Here is a 17,841-nt window from a genome sequence, read left to right on the forward strand (position 1 = left end):
AGACAAAGGTCATTAAGTTATATTTGGATGGAGAGAAACCAAACGGAGTGGTACTGGTACTCCGTTTGGTACTGGATCACTTCCATATAAATTTGTTTCAGGAATGGTAAAAGTGTCCTGTTGTTTGTAAAATTGTCTCCCCGCTTGTAAAAGTGTTTATTTTTTATTTATTTATTTTTTGTAAATTTGTTTTCTGAAATGTAAATTTGTTTTGGCCATGGTTAAGTGTTTGCTAATGTAATTTTATTTTATAAAATGTAAAAATGTTTTCCAATATGTGAATTTGTCTCCAACTTTGTAAAAATGTTTCATCTTTTGTCAATTTGTTTTGTCCTTCAGGGCCACCGTAGTTATTAGAGTCCGTATGGTCAAGTCCTCTGCGAATGTGCAGTAAAAGTAAAACCTGCTTGAATTAAACGCCATCACACGTGACATTACCCTTATACCTCAACACAAGAACACTACAGGCTCACATTACCTGGTTAATACAGTATACTCTACTCGCTGTTAGTGCATACAGGAGTCAGCATATCTTTGTACGCTATTCATACGGGTTTTATCAGTTGTCACATGACCCACACTCAGCCATCTTGTGGAAAACGGAGAGAGAGAGAGAGCCCAGAGAGAGCCACACAACTCGCATACAAACCTTGTGCTGTCAGAACAAGCAGAGGTAAGACAGCCAAAGTTTAATACCCTAGCAAAGAAAAAGGGCATGTTTAAGCAAAGTGCCACGTCAGAGAGACATATTCTGAAGAGCTGGGGGGGGGGGCTGGGACAGTTGTTAAACCACCATGTTTATGTGGCCTTGCAGCATCGGACTCCAGTGTTTCTGAGTGCGGGTCCGGGTCTGTGTAATGCGGGATGTGTTGACAAGGAAATGTTGTTGGCTGCTAGAAGGCCGCGTGTAAGCTAGTTACCCAACCTGTTAGCGTGCTAGCCACAAGTGCTGGGGAGAGGGATTAACTTCTGCCACTTGTCATGAATAATTTATGACAATATGTCTTTCCATTTAGTAAACTCAATTAGCCTCATATCATGTGTTGGTGTATATTCAAAGGTGACAGGCACGACTGAGCAAGGTTTGTTTTAAACGCTGTTAGCTGGTGTTTCTAGCTAACGAGCTAGCTAAACCAGCTTTGGCTACCTGGTAATATCCCAGTATGGAGCAAAGGGAACTTTAACTAGTCCTCTTTTAGGACATCTACAACTGTCAGGATGGAAGTATTAGAAAATGTGTTACTAGATTTATGTTCTGAGCTAAAAATCCTTACGTTGTTTGGTTATTTGACTGGTTACCTTCATGCATTAGCTTCTCTAATGTTGATGACTGACAGTTGTGTTAGCTGCATAACAACTTTTTTAAAATAATGCCGAATCACAGAAGTCAGGATGATTTACAACAACAGTGATTGTCGGTTTTTATATTGGGGAGCTAAGTTTTTCGTACTCTTCTCTTAAATTCACGATAACGTTACACTTTGGACCAAACGTATCATAGCATATCTTTACAGAAACATAATGTAATGCTCATTTTTTTCACTTCAATTACTCCACTACACTTAAAACACGTCAAATACCAAGGTATGAAATCATCAAATTAATATAAGTGTGAGTTGTGAACAGACTCCGTCGTTGATTTTGTGTATATATAATCCTTTCAAACGAGTTATAACGTCATGTTAACTCATTTCTGTCGTTCAGTTTCCACGTTTTAATATTTGTAATAACACTGATGTCCCATACATAGAGGACAGTTCCCTCCACGATGGTTATCATGTATTTAATGCACTGACGACCAGAAACTTACACGTGGCTTTACCCTGCTTCCATATGGTCAGTGATATTGTGAGCGCAGTGTCGCCCTTTGTGCCCGTGTTTGAGGGGCATTCAACACTTTAAATCCATTCTTTTAGGGTATACGGGGAAGTATTGACAGTAGAAACACCCTTATAAACAACCAAGAACAATCATCGTTATTTATGTTTACTTGTTAAAGTCAAGTGAACCTACGTTGTCAATTACAGGTGTCTGACACACTCTTCTTGAAGGCTGGGAGACTTCCTAAAATAGCTTTAGCAGATTGAAACTGTACACTCCCTGTGTGGTTATGGGATGGGCTTTAAATCCTAAGGAGTAGGAATATATTGAAGCGAGTGACAAAACTACAAGTAGTTTTTTTCCTAAGTTATATTATTCACAATTAATAATATAATTTCATAAAGTGGGTTATGCAGTAATATTAGGGGTGTAATGATTCTTTTTAACAACGATTTGATTCGTATCATGATTCGTGGTCGCCGATACAATTAAAGGACGATATTGGTTCATTAAGAACGATGCGATCCGAAACGATTCAGTGACTTGAAATCGATTCAGTAACTTTTTAGCAAAAAAATTCCACCATTGTGACTGTGGAATAAAAACCTTGATACTGGACAGTCCTAGATTCCTGTTGTTTCTTATAAGGGAATCAGGTCTAACTTAATTATGGATTTAAATGTTGTGTGAAATCCCATGGCCCCTTAGTAGGTGGTTGGATAGATTTGTCGTGTTGCTGTGGTACTTCACTTGACCTTTACATATCCTACAAACAGCCGGCTTCTCTTCTGCCATCCTGGCGTGTGGCGCTGACGTCACAGCCAGGCAGCCTGAATTGAGCTAAGTTTAATGTCTTTATCATCAAAAGTGCAAAAAAAACCATCCATATAAAGTCTGCCGTGCTTAAATCCAATGCATTATTTCCTAGTATCAATACAATCGATTAATTACCTTTTAAAACGATGTTAGATCGATATGTCGTCTGCAAGGCAAACTTTCCGAGCACAGATCAATGTAGTCGGATCATAGGAATATAAATTGATACATCGATGTAGTAGATGAATCGTTACACCCCTAAATAATGTATACTTAGATAGGAATTGATTTTTAGTGTGTTCGAGTTAGAGAAATAGTTAAATTTATCTTGAAGTAAGTTCTGACACATAACTGGTAACAAACCAATGCTCCCAGCCCTGGTATGTGTACATGTGTGGTTTTTTTTTTTACAAAAGTAAAACAGTCAAACACAGGAATGAACATATTGTTCATTCAGGTGAGATTTACCAGGAGTTATATTTCCAAATCCTACAGGCACAAAATGAAAATATTAGACCAATGAACTATTTCTGAATGTGTGTTATGCCAAAAGCCAACATAGAGAAGATAATATATCAAGTGTTACATTTATGTTCAAGTTGGATGGTGTATTGTTTACTTATCTGCTACATAGCTGTGATCTTTAGAAGTTGCACTGTTATACTATAGCTTTCTGACTCATTGTTTTCCTCCTTTTTTCGTGTTTGTAGAACTTCAAGGAAGAATGGCCGAAACCCAGACACTTAACTTTGGACCAGAATGGTAAATGACCTGACAAACATTAAAGATTAAACTGAAGGAAATAATTTGTAGGTTGTGAAACTGGTTTTCTGTTTTAGCTAAGTGCATCTTGTCTATACATGTTGTGACATGCCATTTGCTAACTTGGTTTCAGTTTCACCCCCTCTTTCCTCTGTCCATTGTGCTTATACTGTCCTCTCTCTCCCCAGGCTCCGTGCCCTGTCTGGAGGGGGTGGCGGCAGCAGTGGTGGTGGAGGCGGCTGTGCGGTTGCCTCTCCACCCCTCTCACCTGCATTGCCAAAGTATAAACTTGCAGACTATCGCTACGGGAGAGAAGAAATGTTAGCACTTTATGTAAAGGATAACAAGGTTTGTTGGCCTGTTATGTCTGCATCTGTTAATGCTCAATTGTAGTCATTATGACTTTCACACTAGTTGTCAATGAGGAAAACTTATTTACATCTTTTTTTTCTTTAAGGCCTCATACATAATAACAGTGAAGCTTGTTTTTGTGTATTTCTCTCCTTCAGATACCTATAGACCTACACGATAAGGAGTTCCTGCCCATATTGCAAGAGGAGCCCTTGCCACCTCTGGCACTCGTGTCATTTACAGAGGAGGAACAGGTAGGATTTCTTGCCATGGTATCAGTTCCTTATCTTGCTGAGAAGTTGCAATATCAGAAATACTCTGTCATATCATCCAGACCAAAGTAAAATTCATACCTAAGTGTGCCATATATTGTCATCTTATTGATATTTCTCATATTAAAACACTTTTTTAATCAATACATTTTGCACAAGACTACCCAATAAGTTGTTGATGCAAAGAAGAGAGCTGACCTCCCCCTACTCCTCTCTCTCTTCCTCCTGTTTGTATTTGCAGAGAAATTTTTCCATGTCTGTAAACAGTGCAGCTGTACTTCGGCTGACAGGGCGAGGAGGCGGTCCCATAGCAGGGGCAGCAAGAGGCCGAAGTACCTCAAGAGGTCGAGGTAAGAAATTATCAATGATCATGCCAGACTAATTTATAACAAACAATAACAAATGAGGATTTAGTTTGGCAGTTTAGTATTTCTATCTATGTAGTTTCAAAAGTCATAGCTGCATAATGTTGAGTTGTCTTTAAGAACAACACCAATTTGGCCAGAGTTTGAGACAAGGGATATAATGAAAGATCTGGACTGCACACCTCTATACAAACAATTAAAGCTGTATCCTGTGTTTGAAGAGTGTTTAGTGTAGTTCAGTGTCGCTGGTTTCTCAGTGTTTCAAATTAACTGAGTTGACTTTAACATTGACGTTCACAGTTCTTCATTTGAAGTACTTGATTACGTTTTTCTGAGTCTCTCACACTGAAAGTCATTTGCAGAGTCATGTCATGTATATAGGGGCTTTTGTTATAATCAAAAAGAACCCTGAGGTAATAATCTGTTGCTAACAGCCATGCAAAATATTGTTTTCAGTAGTTTGACAAACAATGAAGGAATATGAAAGATCACAACAACCATTTACGGGATAATACCTTTCAAATGCAAGGCTGAAAAAGAAATGGGAAACAAGGAGAGCTAGTTCTTGTACATCATCTTGATAAAAAGTAAAGGGAAAGTACGGCATCATGCCTCAACAGATGAATGAAATAGATGATGGTAGCTCAGTTATAAATGTGTGTGAGCTGTAGATAGTGGGTAGTAGGAGTGCAACAATTTGTCGACATAGTCTACAAGAGTCAACAACAATATTTGTCACCGACTAATTTGATAGTCAATGAGTCTTTGTGGAGTTATCGCACATGTTTTCATGCTGTGCACAGACATGAGACTGTTTTCCTTAGTTGAATTGCTGAAGAGTGAGACATCTTGCATCCTTACTGTCTTTGCACAGTATAGCACATGCTAAACAGCAACCGGGAAGTGACAGGTAAACTAAACATAGCAACATGGTGGTGGCTGATGCAACACCATCGTGTCGTAAAATTTCTGAAGTCCGAGAGCATTTGCTTCAATGCTGCAAAGAAAGGGCTGCTTGCAAGATGAGTTAACCGAACCTTGCTTTTGATGGGAGCACATCAGCAATGTGTGAGCATTTGAGGAGAAGGCATGGGGACATTTAACTTAGCATTCCAAAGTTAGAGCCATGCTGTGTGAGTTTTACATTTCCAGTCCCTCACCTAAGCCTGTTTAGGTTGTATTATCAACGGCATTGAAACCTGTGATTTCTTTCAGGTCGGGGAAGAGGAGACGGAGGGTTTTACCAAAGAAGTTTTGATGATGTGGAAGGTTTTGGCCGTGGAGGCAGGGAGATGCATCGCTCCCAAAGCTGGGAAGAAAGGTATAGGAGGAATTTAGGTTGCTTTACAGATTTTCAGAATTAGCAATTACTGATCTTTTTGTTTTGTCTTTACACAACATGGGGTTTTCTCACCAGGGGAGACAGAAGGTTTGAAAAGCCAGGTCGAAAAGAACCAGGTTAGTGTTAAATATTGATGCGCAAATAATCAATACATGACATATTTATTGGCAAACGCTCTGACCTATCTACTTGTTGCTCTGTGAACCCTTCAGAGGCTGCTCCCGGACATTTTCAGATGAATCACAGTAAGTGGGTTTTAACACAAATCCAATCATTGAAAAGCTGTCCAGATTTTTCATGTATTGACAGCATGAAGCAAGTTTGCGTATCTGTCTTTACAATAAGTGACATTTAACCTCCAACCCTTACTCTTTGCAGTCCGTGGAAATTATGAAGATGTGGGGACGGTGGGCCTGCCGAGGAAGCATGACTTCATACGTTCAGAGAGTGAGAACTGGCGTTCTCTTCGGGATGAGCAGAATGGTGAGGATGATGATGGGGGCTGGCGCCTGGCGGGTCCTCGACGCGACAGTGATCAATGGTGCCCCCCAAGCCCAGGTGGGCTGTGCACTGCAAACACTAGCAGTACATCCAGCACTATCTTTGATCAATCATTTGTCAATCATTGATAAAGATGTGTACGGTGTCAGGGGGTTTGTACATCCTGTCTCTACAAGCTACTGCATATCAGTGGTTACTTCATTGTAGCACAATCACATTTAAGTGTTTCTATCAAACCTATTTGAATGGAGGGGTATAGTTCAGCTCGACTTTTTGTTCTTCATTCTGGTTTGTTACTTTGAATGAAGGACAAACATACAGAGCTTTTTAACTTCTCATTCTGATTCCCATGCTACAAGAAACATGCTTTCGGTGCACTTAGTTGAGTTGGTGGCCCCAAAATTTGCTGTCCAACTTTGATGAAAATATGTAATTCATGAGACAGCGTTTAATTGAGCTAGTTTTCCACAGATGCGCCTCGGTCAGCAGGGTGGCGGGAACACCCAGATCAGCGGCGCCGTTTCCCATTTGATGCAAGAGAAGACGAGCGGGGCTACAGGAGGCCACGATCGGGCAGTGGCAGCCTGGAGGACGAGAGGGATAGCCTGCCAGAGTGGTGTCTGGAGGACGCCGATGAAGAGGCGGGCACCTTTGACTCATCAGGAGCCTTTCTGTCACTCAAGGTAAGATGAGGCCGAATTATAAAGACTTAAAATTATGTAGTTTATCAGTTAATTAAAAATGTTGCCTATGTGTGTTACTAAATGGGCACTTCGTCGTGTATGTAGAAATCCTCCAAGGAGCCAATCCTGGAGGAGGCAGAGCTTGACTTCAGACCATTGGAAGAGTGTGAAGAGGGCCTGGAAGAAGAGGAGGACAGTCTACCCAAGGAGACCAAAGAAATGGAAACACCGGCCGAGCGAAAAGGTTTGTCATTTAATGGATTTCATTCCTCGTCATGGAACTTGAGGCAGTTATACTTATTTTATAAAGTAGATTTATTTCCTGTAAGTCACCTTTGAATAAAAAGCATCCACCAAATACATGCTGTAAACACAGATTCTTCAAAGTAAGAATGAGTAGGATTAGAAAGAAAACGTAATTTCTCAAGCTTTTTACTTGATCCACAAGGAGTGCATTGTGGTATCTGTAACTGTGTGTCCCTCGGTAATTGTGTGCAGCTATGGTGAAGAAGTAGCAACTAACCACTGACTGGGACCCCCCCCCCCCCCCCCCCCCCCCCCCCCAAAAAATCCCACATGGTTCTACAGCAGTGCTCCCATGTTTCTTTTGTTACTATAGAATACATTGCAGAAAAAGAATAAGATGCTGTTTTATTTCTCACTCAGTCTTTACTTCACACAAGAACTACTGCTCTCCCCCTTGCTCCAAACTTGAAATGGTGCATCTATGATCACCAAGCATGATGACGGGCACACAGGCATGGATTTGAAGTCAGATAAACTTTGTTCTTGAATTCTGTTTTTTATAGGATTTTCTACATTGTTTGATTTTTGCCTTTTCTACTTTGTGGTTTGATGGTTGAGTGTACAGAAAGCACCACTGAAACTGATTTAGTCTCTTGCACAGCAACACCTGAGTAACAACTTTTTAAATTTAGTAACATTCGATCACATTTGTAAAACATTAGCCAATTCCTGTGTTTTATTTGAGTTAAGGATAGATTTATACAATACATTCTCAAGTGAGCACTTTTTTTTTTTACAAAAGAAAACAAAGATGACAAACAGACATACAACAAGTAAAGAAAACATAACAGTCCATGTGTAGCTGAGAAATTCCTGCCATTTTAATTTAGGAACATCAAAGAAAACAACAAGACACAAAGTACTGGTGATTCAAGTATTCGTATGCAAGATGACTTCCAAATTTAGCTGCAACTTTCAAGTTGGAAGTATTTGTGAAATGAGCTTTGGGCACCACTTGCAATCTGCATGTCAACAGAACTTGTCAGTCACCTAGGGCAAGACCCTGGTTTTTGCAACCCAATGGCATTCTTTTGAATGTTATCTGTCTTTTTAGAGCTGCTTAGAATTTCAGAGGAGGCCCCAGCTGTTGCTGCACCTGTTGCTCCCCAAGTCTCAGAACCCCCGGCTCCTACGCAGTCTCTTTCACCATGTCAGCCCCGCCGAACACAAGCGTCTGAGAGGCCGGCTGAACGGCAGCCACCCCTGGAGCTCCCGCCAGAGCCCTGCAAAGTCCCCCTGCACATCCCCATGTCTAACAGCATGCTCGAGAACCTACCCATGACACACATTTCAACCACACGTACAGGTGGGGCTTGAGTCTTCAATTTCCCTGTCTATCAGAGTTTTTAGCCAGCAGTTTTCTGTGTATACTGTTTATGCACATAGAAATCCTTCTGATACCTACTTTCTCTTTTACTGTACTCTACAGAAGTGTCTGCTCCATCGCCCACTGTCCAGCTACCACAGCCAAAGCCCAGGGAAGTTCCTGTGGCAATGAACAATCCTTTGCCCTTCCCAAGTATACTGGCACCTATTGGCAGGCCCACAGCTGTGCCACATGACACAGATGAAGATGAGGGATTGAAACACTTTGAGCAGGTAAATGAATTAACTTTGGCCATAAAAAATCTTTTAGGGAATGGAGAGTTGCTCTTCAACTGTTTCTCTGCATTTGTTCCCCAGGAGGCAGAAAAAATGGTGGCATACCTACAGGATGGTGTGACAGATGATGACAGACTCACATTAAAGGCTTCAGAGAAGCCCAAACCTGCAGGTCTGCCGCTCACCCATGAGGCTGCTCTCAAGTGGTTTTACAAAGACCCACAAGGGGAAATACAGGGTGAGAGTAGAAGATGTCTCACATGCTATGAACTCTGATTTTATTTCATTTTTTAACTCCAGTGTTGTCCCTGAATTTACTCATTCTCTCCATGTGCTCACTCAGGTCCTTTCAGTAACCAGGAGATGGCTGAGTGGTTCCAGGCTGGTTACTTCACCATGTCTCTCTTAGTCAAAAGAGGTTGCGACGAAGTGTTTCAGGCACTTGGAGAGATTATGAAGATATGGGGGAGGGTACCATTCACTCCAGGCCCGGCACCTCCACCTCTACAGGTGTGTGTTTTTAAAAGTGACCTGTGTAATTGCATATGTCCAAAGTTCTGCTTTGTGATTAGTACTAGTCACTGGTTACAAGGCAATTACTAACTCTAACCTCTAGGTGGTGTGCCTGTCCACTCTTTTACCACTAAGATGTTGTCATGTAGAAGTTTTATGAGAGAAAGAAATGCTTTTGTTTTGATTTGTAATGAAGAGGAATTTTCCAGTGGTAATCACAGCCTCAGTTGTGTATGAAAAAGCCTGTTTCAAAGACCAACTGTTAAAATGCATGGTGTCTGTTCTCTGTAATGCAGGGCGATGGTGATCAAGAGAGGTTGAAGAGGCAGCAGGAGCTCACTGCTCTCAATCTATACCAGTTACAGCAGCTCCAGTATCAATACCTCCTAAGGTATGTCAGCTAGATCACTCATACTTATTTTGTGTTTAAATGTTTTAAACACATCCTAATGCACACACCTGTAAGTGACTTCACTTCCTGAATTTTAGGAGGGAATTAGTTGTAAATGTAATTTCTGCATTACAATCTAAATAAGCCTCTACCACAGAATTTTATAAACAACCATTAAAACACAGTAAATCACAGTAACATGTCTTTCACTGACTCCCTCTTGTGTTTTTTCTGAATTTGTTCTCCACTCTTCAGGCAGCAGTATGCTCAGGCTCTGGCCCAGCAGAAAGCCGCAGCTCTTAACTCCGCTCCTCTACAACAGCAGCAGCAACACCAACAGCAGATCAACCTGCTTCTACAGCAATACCAGGCTCTCAAGATAAGGTCAATAGCAATGACTGCATCACCCTTCTATTAAATACATCTGGACCTGTGCTTTAGTGCTCATACATCAAACATGTAAAGACAGTTTTTTGAAAAAGGTTCCTTTCTTGTATTTTTCAGAGCGTCTGAGAGCCTCCTACCTCCTGTTACCCGGTCCCTGTCTGTACCGGACTCTGGTTCTGTGTGGGAAATGCAGAACCCGTCCTCTCAGGCCTCCTGCACACCAAACCTCCAAAAAGCTGCCCCAAGCAGTACGTTTTCCCCCTTTAATAATCTGCTGAGTTGTTTTCCTTTTGAATTACACGAGCGCCACCTATAAAATATCTCATCATGATATAAAAGGATTTATGCATCATATTGTTTCATGCTCAACAGCATGGGATGGCAGCAGCGTGTGGGACTTACCGATAGACTCCATGGCACAGGCTCCAACCATCGAGCAAATGCAGCAGTTAGAGAAATCAAAGGCTGCAAAGGTAAACCCCACTTCTGCACATATTCTTTTTTGCCTCATGGGGGCTCTAAAAGTCTCAATTTGTCATAAAGTCTTATGTGTTAAAAAACAAAACATCATGACTGTTTTTATATGATTGTTTGACAGTTGGAGCTAGAGAGACGTGAGGCAGAAATGAGGGCCAAAAGGGAGGAAGAGGAAAGGAAACGGCTGGAAGAGGTCCTGAGGGCTCGGCAAGAGGAGGAACGTAAACGCTTGCAGGAAGAGGAGCTAGCACGACTAAAGCAGGTGAAGCATCGGAACATCAATCATCTGACAAACATGAAGCTTCTCAGCTGCTGTTTTAAAGTGAGTCTCTTTTGTTTTATGAGATTGAGACTGATCAAGTGTGGTCTATCTTTAGGAGGAGGCATTAAGACGGCAGCGAGAGCTGGAAGAGGCACAGCGCAGACAAAAAGAGGAAGAAGAAAGAATGGCACAAGAAGAAGCTCTCCGAAGATTAGAGGAGAGGAGGAGGGAGGAAGAGGAGAGAAAGAAACGGGAGGAGTTCATTCGCCAACAGGTGAGCTAACAAAACATTTAATGTACCTACGCTCCCTTCTGCATTATTTAGAGGTGTCCCTAGATTTTGATGTTTACTGCATCACCAGGAGGAGGAGCACAGGAAGCAGGAGGAACTTGAAGCATTGAGGAGGCGTGAGGAGGAGAAGCGAGCAGAGGAAGAGGCGGTAGCTGCTGCAGCGGCAGCCGCTCTGGCTCAGCAACAAGAGGAGGAGCAAAAGAGGAGAGAGCTGGAGGCCCAAAGACAGCAGGAGCTGCAGAGACAGAGACAGCAGCAACAAGAGGCCCTCAGGAGACTTCAGCAACAACAGCAGCAGCAGCAGCTTGCACAGATGAAGGTGAGGGCACACAACATGAGTCTGCAAAAATAGAAAACGTATTTATGCAGACGAAAAAAACACCTTGTCCTTCCTCTTCAGCTTCCATCCTCCTCAAAGTGGGGCCAGCAGTCAACCAACGCCATAAATCAGAATCAGAATGCCCTGTCACTGGCTGAGATCCAGAAGCTGGAAGAGGAGCGAGAAAGACAAGCGCGGGAGGAGGTAAAGACAGGGAGCACCGGAAAACCATTTCCAAGACAGCTTGGTGTTACATCAACTGAAATGTTTCAGTGACTCTTGAGTAGTTTCTGTTGACTAATTCCAGTAATGTATTTCTCTTCACCCCCACAGCAGCGACGTCAGCAGCAGGAGCTCTTGAAGCTACAGCAGCAGCAGGCCTTACAGCAGGCTCAGCAGCCCCAGGCAAAGCTGTCTGGTTGGGGTAGCGTGGCCAAACAGCCAGCTATGACCAAATCTTTGTTGGAGATTCAAAGGGAAGAAGCCCAGCTGATGAAACAGAGGAAAGATCAGCAGCAGCAGCAGCCACAACAACACCCTGTCGCCCAACCAGTCCGTGCTCAAACCAGAACTGTACGTGTCCCACATTATACTACCTTTAATGGCTAAAGTCTGTGGATTGAGATCTGACTCTACACCAGACTTAAGACACACGGGGGGGGGGGGGGGGCTTGGTTTAGCTGAAGCCTGGCACACATTTTTTTACAATATTAACTAATTTTGAAAATGTGAGACCGAGCACATGACAGTTAAAAGTTCCTGTGGTGTGTGGTGTGCAACCAGGCTGCCGACATAGCACACCACACAAAAAGATTCTCTCCACCAGCAACCAGAGTCCTGACTCTCGAATCTGGAAATCTCATGAAATCTTTTGTGGCTAAACGTGACTTTAGAGTAAACAAACATGGCACTAACCATTGCTTAGCTTTCTATTGCAATATTGATTCAGCTCTTCTTGTTAATTTGACTGCGGTATGTTTTATCAAATACGCTTTGCACACACTCGGATGTTGCCACCAATCACCACATTGGTCCTCCATTTCTGACATCCATCCATGGTTGTGCTTCGTGCTCAATATTGTTGCCATGGCTGCATTTGTTGTGCTCCCTCCTTCAGTCACTTCGCTTCCTAGTTGGCTGTAGTTCTGTTCCCACTGACAGTTCACAGAGTGTGTGAGTTTCTGATCCCAACTATTCAACATAGTATGGCCCAGATGCAAAGGTCATAGTGCTTAATGCTGCAGCCATGGGCTTTACTGCCACCATTGGCCATTTGCTGCATGTCATCCCCAACTCTCTCCTCCCCTTTTCAATATCTTTAGAATATTGTTACAGTTATCACTTCATTTGTGCATCAAAGCTCAATTGATTTGGGAGTTTTAGGAAGAGGAGTCTTAAAAATGGTTGCTTGATTTAACTCTCAGCAGTCTTGTTTCAAAGGCCCTGCCGTTTTTCACATCTCTTTTCCCAATCAAAACTCAGTTTGTCAATCAGCAGGAAAAAAAGCTGCAACTGAATTCATTAATACATGTTTTCAGTCATGTTTAAAGCCCAGATAAAAAGCATCCCCATTTCAAGCTTTCCAGTTGTGAGTCTTTACTTTTCTCTGTTGATGAAAAACGGATTAGCCCTGTGAACAACTGTGTAACAGTGTCACTCTCGTTCTTTTGCCACAGCCGTCCCTGAGTAACTCAGTCTGGGGCTCTGTGAACACCAGCAGCTGCCCCAACTGGGGCTCGGACTCCAGCAGCATCTGGGGCGACACCCAAAACTCCAACATGGGCTTCTGGGATGAAGCTGTAAAAGAAGCAGTCCAGCAACCGCCTCCACCAAAGAAGGGCAACACGCAAAAGAACAACAAAGGCAACGCCAACCTGAGGTATTTCTTAACACTGTTTGAAACTTCACTAATAAAGCTTAGAAAGACACAAATCTTGACCTGCCTTTTGTCTTCCTCCTGCGTTTGTTCGTCCATGTAAAGTAACTCTGTGAGTGGGCGAGCCAATAAGAAAGTAGAAGAGGAGGAGAAGCTGCTAAAACTGTTTCAAGGGGTCAGTAAGAGCCAGCAGGACACCTTCATGCAATGGTGTGAACAAACCCTGCACACCCTCAACACAGCCAACAACTTGGATGGTGAGACTTTAAAAAGAAGTGTTGCAAAGGCATGCCACCCACATATATATTGATGGAGCGTTTCTGGAAACTCACAAATATTCTCCATTTGCCTCCTTGCCAGTTCCAACGTTCGCATCCTTCCTGAAAGAAGTGGACTCTCCGTATGAGGTGCACGACTACGTCAGGGCCTATCTGGGGGACACTCCCGAGGCCAAAGACTTTGCCAAGCAGTTCCTGGAACGTCGTGCCAAACAGAACGCGAATCAACAGAAAGCAGCTCCGCAGAACCAACAACAAGCCCTCAAACAGCAGCAGGTGAGCCAGACTCAAGTGGAACCAGCGACTTGCACACTCATCATGTTGACAACAAGTGCTTTTGTCGGCACTTAGCCTGAAAAAGCTATGCTAGTCTTGTTAAGTGACCAGACATCTATCCCCTGCGCAATGCAAAAACAGGTGTTTTCAGATCAAATTCTCAAGGGTAGCCTCTATTATACTGTATATGAAGTTCTGCAGCACACCTTTAGATCTGATCTTAAATACCTTATTCCTCTGCCTTGTGTCCTGAGAGTGAAGCTCAAACCTGTCAGAGATTTGAAGCCAGATATATTAGCTTTTGTTTTATTCACAGCATTTTCCCCCATGTCTTATGCATTTACTTGTACCAGAGAATCACTCTACTCAGAGCTGTAAAAAATAGAGAGCCTGCTTCAATCTTCTGTGCCGTTTGGAAAACATACAATGTATGAATAGTGCTTTGGGATTCCCCCTCCTCTTATCTACATCATGATTGTCATAATGACTTGAATTAGTATGTTTGATGTTATCAAAATGTCATGTGCCACTATAGAGGCAAAACCAAAGTTGCACCTAGAATACCTATTTGACGCATTAGGAATTACCGTGCTTCATGAATTAAAGTCCAAGTCTTATTTGCAGATTGAACTTCTGGTCCGTTTATTTTCCATGCTCTGTGCTCCCAAAGTGTCCAATACAAACATATCACAAACGAACATCGGCACGGAAGGTTAGACAAAAACTGTTTAACCTTCCGGGCGGAACCCTTGACCACACAACAAAGGTTCCTACCTTTTAAATAGACAATGACCCCGTACGACCTTAATTACGGACACAGGTCACACACACATTCATTCATGATGTGCATTTACAGCCACATTTAGACTTTCAGTAACATTTGCATTTGGCTTTTATAAACCACAGCTTCACAGCACAGTATTTTTATTCCAGTTGAAGCCCTTGTTTTAAAATCCTTCCTTCTCTCTTCTCCAGGACTCTGTATGGGGTGGAACAGGATCGTCTTCACTCTACCAGTCCAACCATACAAGTGGCCAGCAGCAGCAACGCTTCGAGACCGTCACCTCAGGGAAGAAGAAAAAGAAGCAGAAGATGGTCCGAGCAGACCCCAGCCTTCTAGGTAAGACATAATACCTATCAGCTCCAAAAACCTGTCACAAGTTCCTACATCTCACCCACTAATCACAACTTCCTCTTTTTATCTCCCAGGTTTCTCTGTGAATGCAGCATCTGAGCGATTGAATATGGGAGAGATAGAGACATTGGAGGACTTTTAAGGGACTGCAGCCAAGCGAACCCGAACTGACTGTATCCGATTTGAACAGCAGCTGTTCTACCTGAACCCCTCCCACAACCCTCTTGACTGCTCAACAACTTTTTATTTTTAGTTTCCTGTTTCTCAGACAAACGCTGGTCATCCCTCATAAATTTTAAAGCGTCAAAAAATGTCCAAGGAAGGCGGTTTACTCCTGCTCAACGACCCATAGTGTGACAAAAAACCCTCAAGACAAAGCGTACTGGAGCAAACCAACGAGTGAACCATCAACCAGATAAGAGAGCGACCACGTGATGAACTAAAGTTTCAGGAAGTGTCTGCAGAGGCTTTGAGCATCAGCAGCAGTCATGTCCTGTTGTAGGAATTCAGTGACAACAAATTTCAAATTTGGCCTCCATTGTACGGGATTTTTTTAAGTGTGGATATAAGGGTGGGGTGGTTGGGGTATTATGGGAAAAAGGTGAGAGAGATTATATCCATTGTTTTTGTTTTATTTATTGAAATTTTTCTTCTTCACACATGCCCCCCTCCCCTCCCCTCTCTCTTCCCCCTCCCTGTTTTCTGCTGGGTGTTCATGGATAAGGACGGCAAAGTAGAGCCCAAGGATTCGTGCCCTCTTATGTCCTGTTTTAAGGACATGTTCAAAAGTTCCAAGTAGTTATCTATTTCTTGTAAAATACTAGGCTGTTTAAAGAATAAACTTTCAATTCTGCATCTGTATTATAATATATGAAAAATGATCTGCTGGAGTCATACTTTTTTATTGCAGTATGAAATAATAAAACAGTCTGATGTGTGGGCTGTTCACAGCTGTGTCTGAACCATTGAGAAACAACGCTGATGTGCACAATTCATTTGATTCACATGCATTCAGCCTTCACACTGCACCAAATCACATTTCACAAGGATGCTCTGAAGAGATGGTAATGTAGAAATTAGAGGGTTATACATATTTCTGTTAAAGACAACATAAAGGAAGTAACATTGGTGTTTATGAGCTAAAAAAGACTGCGAATGAGAGGTGAACAAACTGAAACTTAGTTAAATATAAAACATTCACTCAAAGAAAACACCTCACTTTATACTGATCTTGTCACATAAAGGTGGTAGTGCATTTTAAAATTACATAGTGGTTTTTAAACCCATAGAAGAACTAAACCTGATTTATTTTACTGTAAAGCATCATCCCATTTCTAAGCCTGAGTGTGTTAATGGAAAAGAAGGTGAGATCTGGCCTGTGTTTTCTCTAAAAGAAATGCCTCATTGGAGACTACCTAACCTTTTGTTTCTTGGCCAACTTCTCATTACCTAACATGACTCTAGACTTGATTCTCAGACCAAGAAAAGCTGTTTTCCTCTCCTGTCATCGTCTGCACATTTAAGAGAAACTGGTTATTAAGTAATAATTGAAAGTATTCAATTCACTTCACACTTTACCCATCCTAAGTTGTACTTAACATTTCACCCGTTCTATTTGACCATTAAACTTTAACATAGTCAGCACTAGTTTCACATTGTAGTTTCACATCTGAAGGAGTTAGTCTAGACTGCAGTAGCATGCACTGGTTTCACATCAACCAGCATCCTTATTTTAGACCATATCTCATTTATAGCTGGCAATGGCAGACTATCTGAAACCGCCTGAAGAATGAAACTGCTAGAGCAATTTCACAGTCAACTAGAAATTATATCTGGTGAGATGTGTCAGTTTTTGCTGCCTGCAAAGAAAAAAAAGTGAATTACTCTGACCTTTCTCCTTGGGGTCCCCACACTTCTTAAAGGTTCAGTGCACAAATGGAGTGCAACTTTAAAATTCTGGTAGTGTAATGATTAAGATAAGATATTACTTTATTGAAATTCAGTTGTTGCAGCAACCCAGACATAAGTACAATCAAGAAAAAGTTCCAATTAGTAAAATAAAATAAAGATATATAATAAAGATAGAATACAATTTAGATATATACAATGTTACAAATGGATTAAATAGTGGTAATTACAGGCAGTATTAAAAATGTTTCAGTAGTGACAGGTTGACATGGTGAGATTATTGTTGGTAATGACAGATTAAGCAATATAATAAATAAATATGGGTATATAATATGACCGTAAGTTGAAGTAAACAATGATAATGTAATATAACATAATGTGATATAGCAAGATAATTATACAATATAATGTAATATGCATTATAATGTCATCAGTAGTCAGATTCTTCGCAGATTCATCAGCAATCCAATAATACAACCCGGAACAATCACTTATAATGTGCAATGTATATCTTGGAACCTTATATTGTTGTTAATGATTCAGTAATCCAGCTTAAGGAAGAAACACAGAATGTTTTATATCTTTGCTCATCCTGTCCAAAACATGTGTGTATAGATTGCTCTTTGGAAAGATCTCACTCTGATTCCTTCAACTATCATAAAAATAACTGGCTGCAAAACTATGAAATGGAAAATATAAAGAAAGCCATTTTTGGTCTGCAAAATGTACAGTATGTCGCTTCATTGGAATCTGGTGACAGAAATTATAGTACCTGACTGTATCGCTATAGAAATGATCAAACTTGTTCCATAGTCTGGTTTGCTTTTGTAGGTCATGCAGAGAACCCAGCATCAAATTAAGACTTTCAAAACAAGTTAAAATCTCCTCAATTTAAAAATGCAGGAC

General features: G+C 41.5%; 1 protein-coding gene across 3 annotated transcripts; it reads left to right on the forward strand.

The window, feature by feature from the left end:
- Positions 1–330: 330 nt before the first annotated feature.
- On the forward strand, positions 331–16,003 carry gigyf2 (GRB10 interacting GYF protein 2). Of its 3 annotated transcripts, none has more exons than XM_034702432.1 (29): positions 331–673; positions 3,348–3,399; positions 3,588–3,747; positions 3,909–4,004; positions 4,264–4,372; positions 5,603–5,708; positions 5,805–5,845; positions 5,942–5,974; positions 6,108–6,212; positions 6,702–6,913; positions 7,019–7,157; positions 8,274–8,525; positions 8,649–8,818; positions 8,903–9,059; positions 9,165–9,331; positions 9,631–9,725; positions 9,981–10,109; positions 10,230–10,360; positions 10,485–10,585; positions 10,711–10,851; positions 10,967–11,125; positions 11,214–11,462; positions 11,544–11,666; positions 11,796–12,035; positions 13,139–13,341; positions 13,444–13,595; positions 13,699–13,892; positions 14,868–15,012; positions 15,102–16,003. In XM_034702432.1, the coding sequence occupies exons 1-29, from the start codon at positions 571–573 to the stop codon at positions 15,167–15,169; spliced, it is 4,032 nt and encodes a 1,343-aa protein (XP_034558323.1). In that variant the 5' UTR covers positions 331–570; the 3' UTR covers positions 15,170–16,003. The 3 variants fall into 3 exon arrangements, with proteins under 3 accessions (XP_034558323.1, XP_034558321.1, XP_034558322.1); XM_034702430.1 differs by having other exon boundaries at positions 385–673; positions 6,108–6,287; XM_034702431.1 differs by lacking the exon at positions 331–673 and adding an exon at positions 1,003–1,082 and having other exon boundaries at positions 6,108–6,287.
- The last annotated feature ends 1,838 nt before the right edge of the window (positions 16,004–17,841 follow it).

Source organism: Notolabrus celidotus, chromosome 15 (assembly GCF_009762535.1).
Source record: "Notolabrus celidotus isolate fNotCel1 chromosome 15, fNotCel1.pri, whole genome shotgun sequence".
Classification (NCBI taxonomy): Eukaryota; Metazoa; Chordata; class Actinopteri; order Labriformes; family Labridae; genus Notolabrus; species Notolabrus celidotus.

Excerpts from the sequence above, each read along its gene's own strand:
- gigyf2 (XM_034702430.1), top strand. The coding sequence starts at position 571 with ATGACCCACACTCAGCCATCTTGTGGAAAACGGAGAGAGAGAGAGAGC. Across the intron at positions 674-3,347 it reads TGCTGTCAGAACAAGCAGAG|AACTTCAAGGAAGAATGGCC; the intron begins GTAAGACAGCCA and ends TCGTGTTTGTAG. Across the intron at positions 3,748-3,908 it reads TTTATGTAAAGGATAACAAG|ATACCTATAGACCTACACGA; the intron begins GTTTGTTGGCCT and ends TCTCTCCTTCAG.